At 46.0% G+C, this 19,127-nt stretch overlaps 1 protein-coding gene across 2 annotated transcripts in view; it reads left to right on the plus strand.

The window, feature by feature from the left end:
- Window positions 1-19,127, plus strand: part of LUC7L (LUC7 like) — a 235,161-nt gene that overhangs the window by 62,939 nt on the left and 153,095 nt on the right. For both annotated transcript variants that reach the window (XM_086941373.1, XM_086941374.1), the window contains 2 exons: window positions 1,128-1,222; window positions 2,485-2,583. In XM_086941373.1, coding sequence (XP_086797499.1) covers window positions 1,128-1,222; window positions 2,485-2,583 — 194 coding nt within the window. The remainder of the gene's footprint in view (window positions 1-1,127; window positions 1,223-2,484; window positions 2,584-19,127) is intronic.

The following is a 19,127-nucleotide window of genomic DNA, read 5'->3' on the forward strand; positions in this document are numbered from 1 at the left end:
CTCACCAAGCACCCTAGAACTACCCCTGGTCGTATTCCTAATCAGGCATTCAGACCTGCTAAGCTTGGCATTTGCTTATATCTTTGGTAAGTAAACCCTATATTTGAATTGTTCTTCTGTGTTGATTACATTTCGATCTGTCATAGAACTGTTTTGTCATAACATTTGTGGTGTCTTTTTTTCGATGTTATAAACTAACTGAGATTGGTAGTTTTTGTTTCCGTAACTGTTTAATAGGCAGCCTCTGACTAAATCTGGAGCATTGAACCTATGTTCTTGTCTAGGGATATTAATATGGAAAGTACTGCAGTTTGCAAAATAAATGAATTAAACAGTGTTTGTAAATTTGTAAAAGTTTAAGCTGCCACTCTCCTTCACAGTAAAGAAAAATGCATAGTGACGTATATATCATGCAGTCACAGGGAGGATGAAGTTTTATAAATTGTTGATCCTATAACGTAATGTCAAGCTTTCCTGACTTATCGGCCGGACATAGTGACTTTTTTGTCACTAAAACATTTGCCTGGCTAAGTGTGGAGGAGTGATTATCCACTCAAACCTGCCGACGGTAAGGCAGGTTTCCCTAATTTGCATCTATTGGAACCACCTATCCATTTTGCTGCAGAAATCTTAACTCCTTTATCTGGGTGTTTATCCTTTTACTTGCGATCTTACATGAAACTGGGCCGTGGACACTTTGATATACATTTCAACATTTTAATGCAGAAGTGCTTTTGATGCAAGTAATTAACTTCTATAGTTTTGGAGGTTTGAGAATTATGAAAATGTTCCTTTTTGTGTGTCACTGTGTGGTTTAAAAAAAAAATAACTTACTTCTTAAGACATGTCCATATATGTGTGTCTGCTAAAAAGAAAATGCAATGCAGCAGCAAATTAGTTTCAAATGTAGGATCTTTCTGCTAGATTTTGAAAAGATCTTAAAAACAAAAATTAAAGAAACTGAACCGACAAGTGCAAGATTTCAAGCATGCCGTTCTAGCCCTCTGACCAAAATGGGTTTGTACAAAAATTGAAGCAACCTATTCGCACTCCTTTTGGTATTATATGCTAGTAACTATTTCGATAAATTTCAGTGTTGTATTAACCAACACCACAATAATTTTCAGGTGATGAGACAAGACAAAGAGTGAAATATTCAGATGAACGTGTCTGCAAAAGTCATCTCTTGGATTGCTGCCCTCATGATATTCTTGCTGGAACAGTAAGTGACTTGTATATTAGTGATGAGTAGCAAAATGCTTAATCAGTTGATGTTTATGTGAAGGGCCAAGTGTGTATGGCTTGCCCGTGTTGAACAAGCCGGAAAGGTCGCACAATTGGATTGTAGCAATGATTTGCTGCAAAATACTGGGAAGAGCTGCCAGAAAGTCCCGGCTTTAGAGAATGGATGATAAGTGGAGGTGTTGACTCAGCCTTCACAGTTTGAGGTGTAACAGAGCTCAATTTATCTTGTTTTGTGGGTTGAGGATGTCTCAAAATTAGTGGTTCGACGTGCAAGATTGGTTATTTAGGGAAGAGGGTAGAAGCTTGTGATTTTGCTCTAAACTGGTTGCTGGGGTGCACAGTGGATTGATCAGAGGGTAGCACTAAATGAATGGGTATGGTAAAGGGGAAGCAACAAGTGACACCTGGAGTTTGGGTATAGGAGGTAAGCGCTTCAGTCAAGAGCAAAGGGGTTTGGATATGCACGGCGACAGTATTTGGATGGTGCTGTAGATACTGAGATTGTTCGGTCCTTTTTGGCTTTCCATGAGCATCCAGATCCCCTCTAGTTTCCTCCTGGTGCAGCTGGTGTCCCCTTTGCCTCTGCTTTGCATGAAGGAGAGACCCAGTTAGCATCTTTATTTCACTGCTTGATTCCGATAAACCCAGATGTTACTTGCCTTCTCATACAATTTTTACAAATGTTACTGCGCCTCTTGTGCCTTAAAGCTCTTTCCTGCATCAAACCCTTTCTCAATCCTCCTCACCATACCACTCTGCCCTTTGGTGTTGACTGCCTTCTTCCCTGTCCGTCAGTTGTCAGAAGTTCCAGTCCTTTCCCAATCTTGGGGTTGCCTATCACTGATGAATTTCCTTTTCCCTCTGTCCCATTCACTGCCCTGCCTATTGAAACTGCTTCTCTGTGCCTTCCCCTAGTACTTTTCCTTATCAGTTACCCCCAGTCTCTGCGTTGGCTGTTGCTTGCCATCACATTTTTTCCACTGCGCTTTTTCCCACCGTGGACCTAGCAGCGACATATACAGCAGGTATATTATGGGTCCTGAAATCCGCTCAGGTATAGGGTCGTAGAATGGGATTAAACTATGCCAATGATGAAGGAAAATTAATGCCTTAATATAGGTATCTTTGCTTTCAATTTCTTGGTTTACTAGTTAAAAAGTGTGATGTGGTAATACTTCATTCTTGTATGCAATTAGTCCGGTACAAATGTAATTGACGTGTACATTTTTATTTTGACAGCGTATGGATCTGGGAGAATGTACCAAGGTTCATGACTTGGCTTTGAGGGCGGACTATGAAATTGCTTGTAAAGAGAGAGACCCGTTTTTTGAGCTGGATGTAAGTTTTTGCATTTTTGTTATCAGTTGATCAAGTCTTGCAGTGGTTACAGATAGGTTTCAGTAAACTTACCTAAGATGGTTTTGTTAAAAACGTATATTGACATTAACAGCCCTCCTTTTTTCTTTGATTGTAGCCACTCTACTTGTGGTTCATTCTCCTTTGCCATCAAATATTTTTAAACTGCTTAGAATTTTCTTCTTTAACACCTTGGCTGCTGTGACTTTTCCTCTCCTGTGCTGAACTTGTATGAATACTATGGTGTCATGACGAGCTCAGCTCGTCATAAGCACAGCTCAACCGTGCCTCATGACGAGCTGAGCTCGTCATGAGCATCAAAGGGGTTAAAGGGATATCATAAATTACTTCTAAAAAGTTATCCCCTAAATGTGATTATGGTAAGTGTGGTGCAGGGGGACCATGTCTGGCCATGGAGGCAGTGGTTCAAGAAGTTTCCCTAATGCTGAGAATAACAAAACGTGTATACTCTAATGGTTTTGATCGGGAATAAAAGGCTAGAAAAAGGGTTCTAAAGATGTGTGGTTAGCTCTCGATCTGTAGACCCATTTTTCATTGTGATCAGGGCATGTGATTTGGCTCAGGTATGCTAGACATTTTCTGTTCAGCAAACATTGGCTGTACCTGCACATTTTTGTGAAATGAGTCTCGGGAAGGTATATAAGAGACATAGTAGCCATACCGCATCAGTAAGGTGTGTGGTTCACTGTATGGTAAAAAGGTGTGAGAAACACCCAAGCAAGTCCTGCCTGACCGGAACACCTACTTGAGGTCCACATGCAGTACTGGGATCAACCAGGAGAGTCACAAGGGTAGCCAGAGAACACCTACGTAGAAGAAACCATTAATTACCCATCATTCCTTATTAATGAGCTGGACCATTACCTTTTATCATCAAATGGGATGATTTTTCACTCTCGGCTCACTTCATGCCAGGAGTGTACTTTTATAACCATCTCTTGTACCAAAGAACCAATCGGCCATCAGCATCATGGCAATGGTTTGGCTTTCACTTATGCTTGTGCTAGGTCTTCTCTCCAATCAAAGAACCTTTCGAATAATCTTCCTAATCCTATAATTCCATTGATAACATTTTGAGTCTTTTTCAGTGCTCAGCCCTGAAGAATATGGTCTCCTTAGACTAGTGACCCTGGAAGGTGCTCTTTTAACAGAAAAACGTAAGTGACCAGTACATTTTGTCATACAGGGCCTTAAAAGCAAAATGACCCCAAGGACACCCTGGTGAGTACTGGCTCCAGTGTCGTTATGCTCTATGTAAAAATGAGGGCTGCCAATTGGGTTCTGAACTGGTAGTTGTACCCTAGTGACTTGTATCTTTATGATCCTTGCCCCAAACTCATTGTGGGATAACAGACTGGGTCACCAGAGTTGCTGCTGAGCAGCTGGTGATTTGAATGATGGATCTTGGCATACACACTTTTTGACGCTGGCACCCTTTTAGAGCTGTACCATTTTTATGGGTGCACATTTTATTCCGGGTTGTTACCAGTGTGTCATCCAGGGATAGAGTTTGGTACACTCTTTCTGTGATGTATTTCTCTTGTCCACTTTTCAGCCCTGTTTGCAAGAAACTAACTCCTTGGTACCAAACTTGAAGTCCTCTTGAACCAAGTTCAATAGGATACATAGGATAGATAATGCTAGTCCACGGCCCAGTGTTATCATAAATCCAGTGCTATATCGAAATTGAGTTGTCTCCAACCAAAAGCTATTGCAGGCTTTTATTTTTATTTTATCTTCTCCTGGGTTTTGAACTAAACTGATCGCTTACTGATTAAAATACCTTTCCTATTTCAAAGCACTGACTGTAAATTGGTATTGATTATTTACTCTATCGTGGTGAAATGTAATTTTCTAGTTCTCTTTTCCTGTTGGAAAAATGCTTGACTGCTCAATACCACTGCTTAGAGAAAGTTAAATGTATAATAGGAGTAACATGGACAAGCAGTTAGAGTGCACTAGGGGGGAGAGCTTCTTTCAGATAGTGAAACAGCGCCACAAAGTTAGTGGCAAAACAAAAAATGCTTTTTCAATGGTAAGTCTTACTGTAGCTATGACGGAAGATACCCAGACCTTATTGCTGTGTATTTAGTATGAGTATATTTTAATACTTCCTACCCCTCCCCAGTAACGCTCCTGCCAGACCAGCCTGTGAGGTCTTATGAAGATGGTATAGCAGGCATTATTGCAGTAGAAATCTTCTACTGTTTGAATTTGGCAAAGGATGTGATCAACGCCAGAATCCTGTCCAACTCTGGTAATCTTTGCGTTTCTGTGTAACAAAATATATGTGCAGGCTTTAACAAAGTGCAATAACAATCCACCTTTCAAAATGTATTACTTCAACGTGTGCATTTCGTAATAAGTCAGGCCTACTGTCTTTGTTATAACCGCTCATAATAAAGACACACGGCCAATGGTATTGGACATAGCATTCCCCAAAGAGCCAATGAGGCCTGTAGCCTTTGACATAGGATTCTCAACATAATCAACACAAGCCTACTGGAGCGTTAACAAACTGGCAACCATCAGGCACGTAGTTACAGAATTATTAATGTGTCCAAAATTGCAGATTGACATGAAAGGATGTAACAAGGATTGTCACTGTGAAAATGTACTACTCCCAAGGTTTGCCAGTTGGGATGGTGATTATTATTAGCACTTGTAACGAGCACAGCTGCTCCAAGGAGTGTTCGGCGCATGCTATTTGCCGGTTGAATGAACAGCTCAAGAGAACTTATCTAAAAAGAAATGTCTTCAGCTTCTTTTTAAATACCCTCGGAGCTCGGATTGCTCGATGCTCAATTGGAAGTTGGTTCCAGGCCACAACCCCTAGTAGAAGTTTTTTACGCGACCACCATGGGGTGATGGTAAAGGGAATTCATCTGGCCAGATGGAGACAGAACTGTGAAGGCAAATTCCTGAAGAGGAGGTTCTGTGTTTTGTCCTCATTACATTTTAGTTTGACCTCCACCAACCATTGGAAAATGGCAGAGAGGCAAACCTTAACCTGAGTACTGTTAGCCCACTGTCATTTTTCCAGGAGAAAAGCAGATGAAAATCATCTGCATATGAGATGACTTTGGTCCCAAGATCTTCCTCTAACTGAATCAGGGGAGACACTTAGATGTTAAACAACAAAGGGCTCCGTACTGAGCCCTCCGGGACCACCGTGTCCAGCTTTTGGGTAGAATCTGGGAAAGACGGTCCAGATTTGTTGACTTCTGTCCACCAGGTAAGATTTAAACCAATCCCACTCTGATCCGGCCTCTTCCAGACGGGTCGGTAGCAGGGCATGAGGAACCGTATTGAACGCTGCCGAAAAATCCAACAAAATCAAGGCTGCCCAACATCCAGGGTCACCCGAATGGCTTCAGATATTAAGTGAGCACGATTTCCGTGCTGTTCAGAGCTCTTAAGCCCGATTGAGCTGGGTGGAGCAGTACAGATCTGTCAACAAAACCTGACAATTGCGTGTTAACCTGCTTTTTAAGTATCTTTGCCACTGCAGGGAGAAGCAAGATGGGACTGTAATTGTAGGGCAATGAGGGACCCAATGTAGTTTTCTTGAGCAGAGGAATAATCGTAGCCTGCTTCCAGGCAGCGGGAAGCATGGCCGAGGATAAGTTTGAGTAGTATGTTTGCAACCTTTGCCTACCGGTCGACCACGAGAGAGCGAGGATTGCAACGCTTGCTCCACCTTCACGCCGAAGACTCTGCGAGTTCGAGCGAGACAGAGGGTAGCCAACACCAGCATGCAGGGCAAGGGCCAGCCACCGTCCCTTCGAGACCTGGGGTTATCAACAGACGAAGAGGACAACACAGCCGCCGAAGACGACGGCTACACGGTAGAAGAGACTGATATTACGAAGACTCCTGGAAAGGTAGGGGACACTACGGCCCCGAGAGACTCCGAGTCTCGAAAGATTGAGGGGAAAGCCTCGAAAGCGCCGACGCCGAAAACCTCGGTGTCCGCAGCAAAACCCAGGCCCAGCAGATCCTCTGAGAAGGAGTCCCCGGCCGAGAGCTAAAGAACAGCCAAAGTCGTTGAAAAACGTCCCCGAAAAGGAACGTTCGACGCCAAAGGAAAAAGACCCGAAGAAAATTTGGCCGCTGACTAAGGACCCGAAGGTCAGCTCGACGCCGAAACCTTAGACGCCGAAAGTCTGCTCTGCGCCGAGCTTTCCGCCAAAAAGACCTGCAGAACCATTAGACGCAGAGCATGCTGCCGAAATGGAAAAAAAGAGGAGACTCCTCGAGGCCGAGATGGAAAACATCCTGCAGCGGAAGAAAGAATTCAACGCCAGGATGAAGGAATACATAATCTCGACGAAACTTAAGACACAGGTGGTCGAGATAGTGGAGGAAGAGGTGGAAGAAGTCGAGGAACAATCTGAGCACGTCGAAACTTTCGACGATCCAGAAGAGGAAGAGGCCTCCTACTATGACTATGAAGGGGACGACGACCGCATGACGCTCCTCGGCTCAGCATCTTTGGAAACTCGGGAGATAGATTGGCAGGACGTCGACGCCGAGAGGCAGAACAAAGCATCGACACGTATCCTTCGAGGCCCTCGCCGCCAGATGACATTAGGGTCTATAATGCGGTCATCAAGAATGCAGCTGCAGTTTTCAGGGTGAAGCTAGACTAAGAGAAGCAGAAGGCAGACTTCCTTCTAGAGACACTGCTCCCCACACAGACCAGGAGCCAGTACCTGCCCATGCTAGAAAGTGTCATGGCACAGGGGAAAGAGTCTTTCAAGGAACCTGCGACCTGCAAATCCGTCACTCCTAGGACGGAGAAGAAATATAAACATTCCTCCAAAGACCCACCCTACATCCAGGGCACGGTCTCTGCAGACTCCATCATCGCAGCCACAGCCAATGTACCTACTACTTCAGGGCCACCTCCAGACAAAGGAAGCAAGAGGATGGACTTAGTAGGGAGGAGAATTAAACGGAATGCCGCTATGCACTGGCGCATGGCAAATTCCAATCCTCTTTTGAACAGACACCAGTACCAAATCCTGGAGGAACTGGGCCAGCTAATAAAAAACTTGCCTCAAGAGTTCAAGGAGAAAGCGGAAAGCTTAGTAGAAGAGGGGAAGAACGTGGCAAATCCTTGCATCAAAACAGCCCTGGAGGGATCAGACACCTCCAGCAGGCTCATGATGATGGGCGTTACAGAAAGGAGACAAGCCTGGCTAAGAATTTCAGGCTTCAAGCCAGAAGTGCAGCACTGCATTCTTAACACCCCATTCAACGGAGAAACTCTGTTCAGGGCCCCAGTAGACGAGCAGCTCAGCCAACTAAAGAAGGATAACTAAACGGCAAAGTCCATGGGAGCTTTGCAGTTCAGAGGTACTAAAAGAGGCACCCCATCTCGGAGACCTAATGGGATAGGTGGGAATCAACCAGGAACATCACACCAGGCGTTCCAACAAGCCCACCCGGCAGACAACCAGGCGCAACAAGGGCAACAAACAATCCAGGCAGACAACCAGGCGCAACAAGGGCAGCAAACAATCCTGGCAGTACCAGCAGAGAGGCCAGTCCTTTCGCGGGAAAGGGAACGGACGTGGTCCGAACAGGGGAGGGGGCCAGCAACCCCCCTCCAAGTGACTTGCCAAAAGAACATGTGCTCACCCAAGCAAGAGCCCCCGGGATGAAGCACAAGAACAACACACAGGGGTCACTCAAATTGAAAACCCGAAAAAATGAGCCCAGTGGGAGGAAGACTAAGGCATTTCCTCCAGGAATGGAAGTCAATAACTTCAGACAAATGGGTTCTCAACATCATACAGTTCGGGTACTGCATAGAGCTGGAAGGGAAACACAACAGCCAAAAAACAGAGAAGACAGCTAGCAAGGACAGAGCTACAGCTGCTGCAAGCAGAAGCAAAAGAGCTCCTGCAAAAACAGGCCATAGAACCGGTGCCTTACAGAGAAAGGAACAGGGGCGGGTACTCAACATACTTCCTGATACCAAAGGTAGACAAAACAATGAGACCCATCCTTGACCTCAGATTCTTAAACAAATTCATAAAAACGCAAAGGTTCAAAATGACCTCCCTACAAGAAGTAATTCCTCAATTACAAGGCGGGGACTTCATGGTCACCATAGACCTCAAAGATGCCTACCTGCACATCCCAATAAAAAGGGCTCACAGCATCTGCTCAGATTCACCATAGGATAAGACCACTACCAGTTCACAACACTGGCATTCGGACTCAAATAAGCACCAAGGGTCTTCACGAAGTGCCTAGCAACGGTCGCGGCACACTTACGAAGGGAGGGAAAACACGTGTACCCTTACCTGGACGACTGGCTAATAAAAGCAAGATCATACAGGACGTGCAAGGACCACGCACAAAGAGTAACAAACATTCTGATGAACCCTGGATTCTCCATCCACTGGGGCAAATCCTCAATGGAGCCAGAACAAATAAAGATCTTCCTGGGAGCACAGATCGACACCTTACAGAGCAAGTATTCCCGAGCAACAAGAGATCGCTAGCATTGGTGAAGGAGACACAGCTCTACCAGAAGGGGCAAGCTCGGACAGTGAGAACAGCGAGCAAAATTATGGGCATGATGGCATCATCTATACACCTAGTGGCAAATGTGCGGCAGCACATGAGACCCTTACAGGAATGGCTACAGGAACAATGGTCACAAGCTACAGGTCGTTGGGAGGATCTAGTGGTTGTAACGCACGCAGTGCAAAAAGAAATGGCATGGTGGAACATGAGGAACATAAGGGGAAAACCTCTAACGCCGCCAACAGTGACCATCACCACAGATGCATCCCTTAAGGGATGGGGAGCTCACATGAAGAAACTCAGTGAGGGGCCTGTGGACACCAGTAGATGCGGGCAAACACATCAATTACCTGGAGTTGAAGACAATCTTCTACGTCAACAAGCAAGGGGGAACACTATCAGCCCCGCTCAACATAGACCTGCTAGCCATACATCTACCAGGGAAGGACAACGTAGACTCAGATTGGCTCAGCAGACAAACATCGGCATCCTACGAGTGGGAGCTCAATGCACAGGAAACAAGGAGGCTGTTCGACAGGTGGAGAACAGTCGGTGGACCTCTTTGCAACACGCCAGAATGCAAAATGCCAAAACTTCGCATCCAGGCTGGGAGGGGTCCCCGGGGAATGCCCTATGGGTAGACTGGTCGAGGACATTTGCTTACGCTTTTCCCCCGATACCACTGACGCACAGAGTACTCAGAAAGTGCAGAGAGAGCAACATGACACTGATAGTGGTCGCACCGCAGTGGGCCAGGCAGACATGCTACTCGCAGATCGTGGAGATGACCGAGTGTACCCCACAGATTCGGAAGAAGGAAAGACCTACTCTCCATGCAAAACGGGGAGGTGCTGCACCCAGAGCCAGAGAGCCTGAGTTTAGTAGCATGGCTCCCGAGGACATAGTTTGCGCATCTGAAACTGCCAGAGAGCACCCTAAGGGTACTTCGGGAGGCACGAAGGCCCAGCACATGAAGGTGCTATGTATTTGTATTTAAAATTATAGGGCGCGCAGCTACCCACAAGGGGTCTCCCGGCGCCAAGAAACAGTGGTTTGCGCATCGCAGGTGTTATTGAGAGAAGAGCCAGGTCTTAAGTTCTCTGCGAAATTTCAGCAAGGATGGTTCAAGTTTCAATGACGCTGGAAGGGAATTCCATAGCCTGGGGGCAGCGCAGGAGAAGGCGCGCCCGCCCATTCTCGTTAGTTTGAAGCGCGGAATTTGAAAATTGCCTAGACCTGATGATCTAAGATGACGGGAAGGAAAGTATTGTTGAACAAGGGCCTGGAGGTAGACTGGAGCTGACCCTTGCTTGATTTTGTGCAGGAAGCAGAGGGCCTTAAATTTGACACGGTTGGCCATGCGGAGCCAATGAAGGTCTCTAAGTGCGGGGGAGATTGGGGATCTCCATTGGACCTTGCATAGGAGGCGAGCAGCTGAATTCTGGACTAGCTGAAGCCTTCTCTGACGCTCCAACGTGACTCCGAGGTACAGTACATTGCCGTAGTCCAGGCGGGAGGTGATGAAGGCCTGGACAACTGAGGTCTAGTCCCTACTGGTAGCATCCATAATATTTTCCTAAGCCAGACCAAGATGAAAAAACACGTGGCTGCCACCTTAACCACTTGGTGTCGCATCGAGAGCGAGTCATCCAAGACAAAGCCAAGGTTGCGAACCTGGGTCACTGGAAGGGGTGGAGGGCCCATTTCTGGAGGCCAGTGCACAGGGCTCCAGAGGTGCTTCTGCTTGCCCAGAATGAGCACCTCCGTCTTATCTCCATTCAGCTTCAGGAGATTCGTCTGCATCCATTCGGCCACTCGGCTAAGTCCAAGTTTAAGGGCGGATGGGGCATTTGCTGCGGCTGAGGAGATGGAGAAGAGAATCTGGGTATCATCTGCGTATGAGTAGCGGGATAGACCAGCGTCTTCCACGATGGTAGCTAGGGGGTCTCGCGTAGATATTAAAGAGCATAGGGCTCAGTGAGGACCCCTGTGGGAAACCATACGCAGATGAACGGACGGAGGAGGAGGAACCGGAAGAGACAACCTGAAAAGTACGTTTATTCAAAAACAAGACCAGCCAGGCAAGGGCAGGGCCGGTTACTCCAACCATTCTCAGGGCTCGCAGAAGGATGGAGTGTGAGACCGTGTTGAATGCAGCGCTTAAGTCTAGAAGAATAAGCGCCGCAGTCTCTCCATGATCGAGACGAGTACGTAAGTTCTCAGTATGCCCCCAAAAGGGTAGTTTCAGTGGAGTAGTGGGGGCGGAATCCTGACTGGGACGGATGTAGAAATCCTGTGGTCTCCATGTGAGTGGAAAGGTGGATGTTAACATGCCTCTCCAGGATTTTTGAGAACATGGGAAGCAGCAAGATAAGCCGAAAATTGACGAGTATCTTGGGGTCTGCACCTGTTTTTTTCAAGAGTGGTACCACCAGGGCTCTTTTCCATTCCTCCGGGACTATAGATTCCCGTAGTGAGGAGTTCAGGAGCTCTTGGATAATTAGTAGAGCCTCAGGAGAGAGCTGGCGAAGGATGTTCTTAGGGATTGGGTCCAAGGGGGAGCCCGAGTTGACCTTCGTCATGTGAGTTAGTAGCGAAATAGGATCTAACAAGGGCCAGTTTGAGATCTGAGTTTGCTGAGGTAACGAGCTCAAAGGGTCCAGAGTGAGGGGACCAGGGGGAGGCTTGGAGGGGGCAGAGGACAGTGTTGTAGATGGTTTCAACTTTGGATATGAAGAAATCCGCAATTTTATTGCATTCCACTTCTCCCAACACTGGGGGAGTGGGGGCGGGGTTTGGACCTGCTAGTTTTTTGACCATAGAAAAGAGGGTTTTCGGCCGGTTAATAGCCTTATCAATAGTGTCTGAGACAAAGAGGGCTTTTGCCTTTCTACAGGCTTGGTGGTTTTGCTTGAGAGCTGATCGATAGGTTAGTTTATCGTTCGAGGCGTAAGTTTTTCTCCAAGATCCCTCCAGATGTTTGCATTCGGATTTGATGGCTTTTAAATCATCCGTGAACCATGGGGTAGGGGTAAGATGGGAAATTGGTCGTCTGGGACGGAGCGGCAGGTGGCGATTGATATTGGATGTAAGCCAGTAGGATACTTCCTGAGCCAGGGAAATACACCCAAGATTGGTATCAGGGTAGGTGGCAGAAAGAGAGGCATTGAATGCCAAAGTATTCAACTTAGACCAGGCTCTGTGGTTGCCCATTGGGCCAGGAGGGGGCATGTCCTTTTATAGTATCTGCAAGCATGGTGAAATGGATGGAAAAATGATCGGACCAGTCAAGGGGGAGCGCAGGGGAGGTGCAGTCTAACAGAATATTGGAAATAATGGGGTCGAGTAAGTGGCCAGCCAGGTGAGTGGGTCCTTGGTTACGTAGAGTTAGGTTGATGGCCTCGCAGTCAGCTAAAAGCGTTCTGCTTAAGCCATTCTGTGTATCCTCTAGATGGAGATTTAGGTCTCCCAAAATCGTAAAATTGGCTACCTTCAAAGCGTGAGGGGCAACGTATTCAGCAAATGATGCCAGCCACTGCGTGGGCTTGTCAGGGGGGCGATAGATGAGAATGCTCGATAGCATCAGTCGAGGGGAGACTGCTAACTTGAATATGGCAGCTTCGCAGTTTGGAAAAGGGGCAGCGTTAAGGGAGCAGGAGTAGATGTCTTTAAAAATGATCGCTATCCCACCGCCTTTCCCGGTGGAACGATCCTGTCTGACTATAACATATCCAGGTGGCAGGGCACTAGCCACGTCTGGGCCAGAGCTCGCATGGAGCCAGGTTTCCGTTAGGAACAAGGCATCCAGCTGAGAGGAGACTAATAGGTCGAATATATGATCTCTGTTTTTAGGCAGACATCGACAATTAATACTCCAAAACTTGTAGGGGGGAGTTGGTGGCGCTGGCGGTGCGATGTTTCCCGAAAAAGTGAAGTAGCACTGAGGGCATTTAGATGGCGATTTGAGCGAGCAGACCAAAGCTGAGCAAGAGGGGAGGGGGCGGTTCAGGAGATGAAGCTCCTCAGAGGAGTAGGTGATTGAGCTATGGAGCGTCTGCATGGCCTGAGCAGGATTTTTGGCCTCAGGGCGCAGACGGGCTTGCCTTTGGCGCCCCGCTGGCGCGCCCGCTGCGCATACGAGAAGTGGTGTGAATTATATCGGGGTGAGACAGGGCGGGGTACATCTCGTCAGAGGTGGGCGGGAACGAGTCAACCCCCAACGCGGCAGAGTCCAATCGTCTGCACGAGGAGCGGCTGAGCATGGTGAGTGCAAGCAAGTTTCCCAAAATGACACAAGTATTCTAAAAACACAGTAAATTACACGCTTTAAAAGTAGAGTGAGCAGGTTCAGATCACTGCTAACTGTCCTCCGGCTTCCGCCTCAGAGGAGTCTCAATCACTGGGTCTAAGGCGAGCGGGAGGGCGGGAGAGCGGGAGATTAAATAGCCAGATGGGCGGAGCACATCTCGTCAGAGGTGGGCTGGAACGAGTCAACCCCCAACGCGGTAGAGTCTAATCGTCTGCGCGAGGAGCGGCTGAGCATGTATCAAAATGGAAGAGATTTACATTGTGGTGCAGGAGCGAAAAACTTCACAACAAAATGCAAAAGGACTCAACAGTGCTAAGATACCCCACACACCACACCTGCTCGACAAGAACCTAAGTTCATCCTCATTGAGAATTCACTTGGCAGCAATAGTCGCTTACACAAGAGGAGAAAATTGTAGGAGTTTCTTCACATCACAAGTGATTAAGAGATTCCTGGAAGGGGCAAAAAGGATTGCACCACCAAAGCGGGTGCCGCCGCCTGCATGGAACCTTAATCTAATCCTAACAGAGCTCATGAAACACCCCTTCGAGCCAATCCATAGAGCATCCCTAGAGATGCTGACCAAGAAAACCGCTTTCCTGGTAGCAATCACTTCACTGCGCAGAGTAAGCGAGCTACAGGCACGAACGCTACAGGAACCCTACATACAGATCCACAATGATAGGGTGGTAAAGATGACGGACCCACACTTCATGGCAAAGGTTGTGTCAAGGTTCCACATGAACCAGACCATACAAATACCTAGTTTCTTCCAGAAACCGGCCACAAGAGCTGAACGAGCTCTGCACACCCTAGACGCCAGAAGGGCGGCCATGCACTACATTGAGAGAACGAAGGAACACAGGAAAACAAACCAGTTCTTTGTGTTCTTCGCTAACAGTTTCATGGGGAAACCTGTAACTAAAGGAACAATTGCACGATGGATCGCACAAACAATACAGTTCTGCCACAAGCAGGCAGGACAGGAACTGGAAGGAGGGACACGTGCCCACTCTACCAGGAAAAAGGGGGCTACAATAGCCTTCCTAGCTAACACACCCATTCAGGACATATGCTTGGCGGCAACCTGGGCTTCAGTGCACACTTTCACGAAGCACTACTGTGTGGATATGCAGATGAACAAGGAAGCACAAGTCGGACAAAAGGTGCTTCAGCACATATTCAATAATCAACGCTCATCTTCCACCCAGCCGCCACAAACATGAGAAACCGCTACAAAGTCTATGCACAGCATAGTGAATCCAGAAAGATTCACGCTGCAAAACGAATAGTTTCTTACCTGTTGGTGTAGTTTTGCAGCTTGAAGGTCTTTCTGCATTCACTAGCAAACCCACCCACCTCCGCCAGAAAGATGAGGCTGGAGAGAAAAGGGTGTTTAAACAAAGACAATACGTGGAAAAACAAACTTTAGAGGTTAAAGCGGTGAATAATTTAGTTGAACATTGCCATAACTTCCGTAACAGAACGGACACGAGAAAAAAGAATCCGAAGATGGCGCCCAAGAGTGGAAGCTTCCGCAGGAAGCATGCCGACGTCACCGGAAATACACCAAAAGGTGGGACGTCGACGCCCACCTTGGCTACGAAAAAAAAAACCAAAACAAACAAAAGACTATGATTCCGGACCCAACCACAAGACCGCGGAATAATGCACAGCATAGTGAATCCAGAAAGATCTTCAAGCCGCAAAACTACACCGACAGGTAAAAAACTATTCGTTCAATTGAATAGAGCTTACCTTGTCAGTAAAATAAATGTTAAGTTCCTCACACCATTCCTGCGAGGTAGTTTTGGTGTGACTGTCCGCTGAGCAATACCAAAATCATTGCCTGCTATGCTTATCTGAGATTCTACGTAACGGTGTGTGTCTATAGCTTGCAAGAAAGTAATATATCGTTGAATACCTATTGAGTTTAACAAATGCTTTTTAGAATGAATAATTAAAGCCTACTGCCTGTCATAAGAGTAAATAATAAAATGATCGGACCTATGACATTAGAATTAACTTCCTAGTGAACCAGTTGAGCCTTTTTATTAGGTTTGTCACCCTAACCAATTCAGTCCTTCTGTTTTGAGCATAGCCAATCAGGCATATAGTCATAACTTTCAAATATATACAAAATTGCATTAGGCAAAAAACATACTTTCTCCTAAGAGGGCCTATTAAGGATTGTAACAGTGCCAAAGTCGTACTCCTTTACTCTGAGGGAGTAACCAACACCAAAACCTTCGCCTACTGCGGTAACCTTTGGGATTCTATTTAGCAAATACCTCTTTGCAGACTTCAATACAGAGCAATAATCCACCGTTAAATACATATTGACTTTTAACATATGCTTCTCACATTAAATATATCTCTGCCTGTCATCTTTTATTCTAACTTTGCATAATAAATAGATCAGCACTGTGGTTTATCTTTGGCTTGCAGCTATAACCAGACAGCCATGCTGTATAGTGCATAACCTTTCTCACAAGACAAAAAGTGCAATACTAGCACTTTTTTTAGTGGAAGCACACTTCCTGCCCAATCAGATGCAATACTCAAGGAAACCAACATGTGTGAGGATCTTAAGCCCTTCTCAATAGTACTTCTGAGAGCGGTTTTTCTTTTGATTAAAAGGTCTGGTGATAGCTGGGCAATAAAAGCCTACTCTAAAAGTGGGTATTCTAGAGCGTGAGGAAATGCCAAACTTTTGGACTGACGCTGCATGTGTTTTACTCTGAAAGTGTACTGGGACCTGCTAATCGGACCCCAGTACGAGTGCTACACTAAAGTGTATGTGCAATTGAGTGACAGACTGTGCGCATAAGTTAACTTAAGTCCCTAGTATTTGGTACAATGTGTACCTGGGGCTGTAAATTAATGCCACTCGTGGACGTAAGGCTTGTTGTGCCACCACGAGATTAGTAGAATAAAGCTTGACTCCCCAGGCTGCCTTTGCAGACTGGCAGGGCAGTTTTTAAACCACTAATTCAACTCTGCCATTTCTAAAGGATGTGTATATTATTTTACATGTCCGGTCAGTAAAAACTCAGCATTTTTGCTTTACTGTAGCAGGGCTAGTAGCCCCATTAAGGACTATACAGTTACACATGAAGAAATCAACAGTGCTAACTTCCGAATGGTGCTGCCAAAATGGATACTTAGGATAACAAAAGAATACTCATTAAACATGGCCGGTTGCCAAGGTCAGAATTAATGTAACTATTTGACAAAAGACACTTTAGAAAGCTGAAGCTGCTTTGCCCGAGTTTTTCAGTAGCCGTATTCTGTTGCTAAATGCTGCTGCTCCTGAGACTGGGGCGTGAGCAAAGGCAGCAAGCTTCAGTGGGGTAAGCTGCCTTTTGAAGGGAAAATTAAGGTTACCCTAATCAAGGGCTATAAGCTGGCACCCCGAGCAGGATGGAGAAACCTGTTATCAAAGGGATTTTCCATGGGGAGTGTAGCTCCCAGGTAGCAACACACTATGAAATGGGCTAGGGCTGTGGTTCTTAACCTTTTAGTGGTTTAAATCTTTTGAATGAGTTTCAATCAGGAAATGCGTATAACAGCAACTCCGTGCACAAAAGAAACATGTCAATGCAGATAAACTACGATGATGTTGAGCATCGATTGGGAACATGAAATTCCTGACAGAAACAGGAGTGCCATTAAAGCATATTTAAAACACAAGGGACAGTTGGAAAGAGGGGAAACGTGTGCATACTGCAACTGCAGGTGGACCGTGGAGGGCATGTGGAAGAGGGGACCAGTCCTACAGGGGTGGGAGGGAGCGAACAGGAACATAGTTCTCCGGGAACAAAGAGAAATACCTGGGGCAGAAAAGCTCACAGCAGGGAAGCAGCCGTAGAAAAGGGATGGTGATCAATGAAGTGTCAACAGGATGACAGGGCAGTCAGTGGTCAGGACAATGAGTGGCCAATGGCAAGGATGAGTTCGAAGGGATGGCGGCCATACAAACAGGCAAACAAATACCAAAGAACTAGCTCAAGGGAGGAGAAGTGGTTGTTAACCTTTTGACTACTGTTGATCCCTATATAATAATTACTGGAAACCGGGGGCCCTACTAAATTATTAGAATCTAGGGACACCCACTACGTCATTACTGGAAGCCGGGGACCTGGCCTAAGCATTTTCATTGATTTGAACAGTAAAACAACAAATATTTATAAAAATTCAAATTTTAATAGGAAGGTTGGCGTTATTCTAAACTTGAGGCCACTAATGCATACTGTATTCTGTTTGATGCACCTGCACTGCTCCTACTAATCAATCTTAGGATACTAACTTAAATTTAGCCTTGTTCACGTTTAAAGAATGTTTTAAAATGTTCAATTATACATTTTGCTTTTTATTTGTATATACTTTATTAATCTATTACTATTATTTTTCAAGCAGCCACTGTAGGAAAGTGGGTTTCTGTTGCAGTAACCCTCCCTCCACTTTTTGCCAGATTTCTGATGCACTTTGACTTGATGTGCCCTGGGTGCCTGCCAATCCTGTTCCCAGGACCTGTGTTATTTCCCAAAACTACCTTTGTACCCCCAATCGGCACCTCTCTGGCCACATGTAAGTCCCTTGTAAAACGTACCATTGGTACCAAAGGCACTGTGACCAGGGATGGCCTCTAAGGGCTGCAGCACATATTGTGCCACCCTTAGAGGTCCTGTACCTTAACAGACACTTGTCCTTTCAAGGCTGTGTGTTCTGGTGCAGAGAAAATTGAAGAGTCAACATGGCACACATACTTGTGGGCCATGCCTGCAACCCACTGCCTGGCATATAGGTAAGTAACCCCTCGAGCTGGGTGCATTATACCACTGGTGAGGGTACAGTTGCATGAGCACTGTACCCCTATAGTGCCCAAGTCCATTCTTGGACATTGTCAGTGGAGTAAAGCCATAAAAGAGAATATGGTCTGGGAGTTTGTCATTTTACAAACTCCTCAGCACCATAATGGTTTTACTGATTTCTGGGAAGTTTGTAGCAAACTTGTCAGCATAATAACACACTGGTGCCAGTGTTGGATTTATTATACAATGAACTCAGAAGGCATCTTAGAAATGCCCCAGATAGAAGTCTACCTCTGATGGGTTCCCAGACTGCTAAACTCCATTCTACCACCATGTGAGAAGTTGGCCTGATCTATGATGCTCACTAGTTCTAGTGATCACCTTGTATCAGTCCAAACAACCCTTATGGTGATTGGTTGTAAAGTCAACCTTATAGACCAGCTATCCTAGTAGCGTGGACAAAAGCAGTTTTTAGGCTAAACTCTGAATGGCATGTGAAGCCAGCTGTTTTACCACATATAACCCCTTGAATACCAAGTGAAAGGACACCACACAGGTTGTTATGAAAATAAACAGATATTTATTAACTAACATACACCTCTGAACTCTTTATGAGGTCCGAGGGCTAAGCACATGACAATACTAAAAAGGAAATAGGAGTTCGCACCATATTTAAAAGTGCGCCTTAGGGGCACGACAAACCATATACTCAAAACAATGGAATGCGAGGAAAGAAAGTACTGTAAGGAGATCCAGAGGCTGGAGGATCGTTGGGACTACGCTACAAACTAGGTAAGTAAGGAGCAGGAGGCCCACGGGACTCACGTGCAGAGTGGGAA

Source organism: Lissotriton vulgaris, chromosome 10, assembly GCF_964263255.1.
Source record: "Lissotriton vulgaris chromosome 10, aLisVul1.2, whole genome shotgun sequence".
Lineage (NCBI taxonomy): Eukaryota > Metazoa > Chordata > Amphibia > Caudata > Salamandridae > Lissotriton > Lissotriton vulgaris.